Source organism: Arachis ipaensis, chromosome B7, assembly GCF_059453495.1.
Source record: "Arachis ipaensis isolate K30076 ecotype BB chromosome B7, ASM5945349v1, whole genome shotgun sequence".
NCBI classification, from domain to species: Eukaryota; Viridiplantae; Streptophyta; class Magnoliopsida; order Fabales; family Fabaceae; genus Arachis; species Arachis ipaensis.
Genome location: NC_142442.1, coordinates 45,545,187 through 45,548,736, shown reverse-complemented (window position 1 = coordinate 45,548,736; position 3,550 = coordinate 45,545,187). Strand labels below are relative to the sequence as shown.

The window sequence follows — 3,550 nt, the reverse complement described above, 5'->3', positions numbered from 1 at the left end:
TCAACGTCAAATTTTCACCCAATAATTTCTCTTCAACTTCATCAAGGGATAAAAAAGCAAACATAACAAAAACCCACAAAATCAAATATAAGTCTGTGCCCATTGTAAGCGCTAATGATACCGTACTTCATATTTAGCTTTTAAGTTTTGGTGGCTACTCCAATGAAGATTGTATGATTGTCATCATGTGAAGATATTTTATTTTGACCATTGGATGATAGATTGTAGGCTTGATTTTTATTTGAAGTAAAAGTGTTATCTTTATTCAAAGTGTTGCTAAACAAATAAGTTACACTTTTTAAATAAAGATCATCATGAGAAGATATTTTTGGCATCTTCATAGGAGTAGTTGCCTTAAGTTTTAACACCCCGGTTAGAATGAGTAGTTCACTTCCATGCACACATCTTGTATGATCTACAATAAATACTAAGAAATATCGTTCAAAACGACAACAATAATGACCCAAAACGGCAGTCTTGTCGAACACTATTACATGATCAGTTTCCTCCTCTTTGCCCTTCTCATGCAGAAGCCGCCAGAAGCAACATCTCAGCTGATAACTGCCGCAAAAACCCCAACATATTTGTCTCAAACATCCCCAATAGAACCACCCAACAAAAATTCCATGGTGGCCATCATGATCATCATCGTCTTTATGTTCCTCCTGTCAGCCTTCATCTCGCTCTACTCGCGCCACTGCACCCGTCGCCCAGCCCGCGTACAGTCTCGCAGGCTGAACATCGCCATGGTAGCCGACGAACTTAACGATCGCCAATCCCACAGCGAGTGTGTTGGCCTCAGCCAAGAGACAATCGAAACATTCCCTACTTTTCTCTACTCCTCCGTGAAGGGTCACAAGATCGGCACGTGCGCATTGGCATGCGCGGTGTGCATAAGCGAGTTCGAGGACCAAGAGACCCTTCGCTTGATCCCCAAATGCAGCCACGTATTTCACCCAACCTGCATCGACGCCTGGCTCGCATCTCACTCCACGTGTCCCGTTTGCCGCGCCGACCTCGATCCAACGCAAAACGACGTCCATTCATCTTCCATATTCTCAATTCACATTCCTGATGATGACGTCATCAACGAAATGGAGGAGCAGGGCCAAAGCAACGAACAAGAGGACGCTGCTGCTGATGCTAGGGGCAGGGATCAAAACGACATCGTCGAATCGTTTTCATCGAAAGGTGATTTGCTACGTAGAAGCCGTACGGTGAACGATGTTATGACAGGCCAAACCCTGCGTTCTTTATTGTTTCCGCGGTCTAACTCGGCCGGAACATCCTTAACCAGGGTTCAGACCGGTGATAAGGATTTTGAAAGGTTTACTCTGAGGTTACCGAGTGGGGTTCGAAGCGAGGTTTTCATGAACTCGAGATTGAAGCGTGCAAAGACTTGTGTGGGGTTAGTGAGAATGAGTAGTGGGACAAAGGGGTATAGGACAGGAAGCGTTGGCAACTGCCGCGGCGATTACGAGCGGTGGCGGTTTACTTTGACACCGCCGTTTTTGACCAAGAATTGGAGTCGGTTAGGGAGAAGATCTGCATCGGCTCAGTGTTTAGGAGTGGAGGTGGATAATAATAATGTTGGTGAGCGACCTTCTGATCTCTTGTTCCCTCCATCGACAGCTTAATCATGCATTACATACAATGTTATTAGTTGAACTTACTATTTTAATCAGTACATCAAAATGAAACGTGAACGCTCAAAGGATACATGAGCTAGCTAGGTTCGGTGTAGAACTTTGAATATTTGTACAAAAAAATTTGGACATTTTAACAAGGAGAACTTGAGAAGAAAGTAAGAAACATAAAAGCTCTACCTATAGTCCGATCCCCGGCCACTACTACCATAGGTCCATAGACCATAGCTAGTAACACTGATTTTTATTTATTTATTTATTTTTAAATTTGATTTCTATATACTAATTCCTACTTGTTACCTTTAAAGCTGTTGTACAGGTGTACTACGCCCTCCCTCTGTACATAATATATATTACATACGCTAATTTTAAGGGGTTTTTTTACTTATATAAAATAAAGAAAATTTAAGATTATCAAACTCTCTTAAATCAGTTTCTGCTATATAAATATTTTTTTATATTATATAAATCGTTTTAAAATTTTATGGTTTAGATTAACTAATAAAATATTACAGATTAAGACGATTTATACTTGAACTTAATAATTTAAAATTACGTAAATCGTTGCAGGTATTGTGTTTTGTAGATGACTATAAATCGTCCCAAAATGAAGATTATAATATGTAAAAGTTCGAACCACAGAATTCTAAAACGATTTATGCCTTATTCAAACTCTCAATAATTTGAGACAATTTATGTCTTAAAATAACTATCAAGATTCTAAGACAATTTATAAAGATAATAAATTTATAAATAAATGAGTATAGTATATACTAAAACAAACGTAAAGTGAGAGTTTTGGAAGAAATAGTTTAAATTAAAAATCAATTTAAATTATAGATACTAACTTCTTTTATTATTTTAAATTGTACTATATTTTTATTATTCTAGTACTCATTAAATATATTTTAAAAGTTTGCTAATTTATTATTTTATTTTTTATTATCTTTTATCCACATTTTACTTTAAAAATAAATGGATACAATGTAAATTGATACTCTTTTTTTATTTAATTTGGTCTTCCTAATAGAATTAATAATTAAAATTATAAAAAAATTAAAAATTATACAAAATCAAATAAAAAACAATAAAAAAAGTTCTATAAAAATAAGCATCGATAAAAATGATTAAAAAAATTATATGAATAATGAATACTAAAAATTTCATTAAACCCTAAATTTATATTACTCAAAAGAATATGAATTTATATTATACAAAATTACATTTTTAACACCCTTTTGACTCATTTTAAAAAAAAAGCTTAATTTTATATGTGAAAAATTCTTAATAGAATCAATAATTAAAATTATAAAAAAAAACAACAATAAACAAATTATTACATGCTAATTCAAAAACACATAGTGAGAGTTGTACAAAGTACAAATGAAAAATTAACAAAGAAAAGTTTCATAAAAAATATATATCAATAAAGATTATTAAAAATATTTATATGAACAATGACTTCAAGCCTTTTTATATTAATATCCTATCACGATTTATGTTATTTTTTTAAATGAAGTTCAAGAATAAATAATCCTAAATTATCACTATTTACTAATGATCTTAAGTCCTAATACGATTTATATAATAATAATAGAGAGAGAAGAGTCACGCAACAGAAATTCATTTAGAGGATTATGGTAATTTTGGTTTTTATTTATTAATTATTAATCATCGAAATTTTACTCAAAAGCAAATAACTAAAATAAAGTAAGAATATATTATTTTTATGGTATACAAAATAATGGACTTTTATTAAATAAAAAAATGAAATTTTTTATTTGGAATTTATATTATATCAATTTATTGTAACAAATTATATCGATTTGGATTGTATCAATTTATTTTTAAAGTAAGATGTGGGTAAGAGATAATAACATATAAAATAATAAATTAGCAAACTT

The 3,550-nt window shown here is 32.3% G+C and overlaps 1 protein-coding gene across 1 annotated transcript; it reads left to right on the top strand.

Moving 5' to 3' along the window:
* The first annotated feature begins 458 nt into the window (after positions 1–458).
* LOC107608619 (RING-H2 finger protein ATL11-like) lies at positions 459–1,637 on the top strand. Its single transcript, XM_016310361.3, has one exon. The coding sequence runs from the start codon at positions 459–461 to the stop codon at positions 1,635–1,637; it is 1,179 nt and encodes a 392-aa protein (XP_016165847.1).
* Positions 1,638–3,550: the final 1,913 nt, after the last annotated feature.

Coding starts and splice junctions, on each gene's coding strand:
- LOC107608619 (XM_016310361.3), top strand. CDS start 459: ATGACCCAAAACGGCAGTCTTGTCGAACACTATTACATGATCAGTTTC.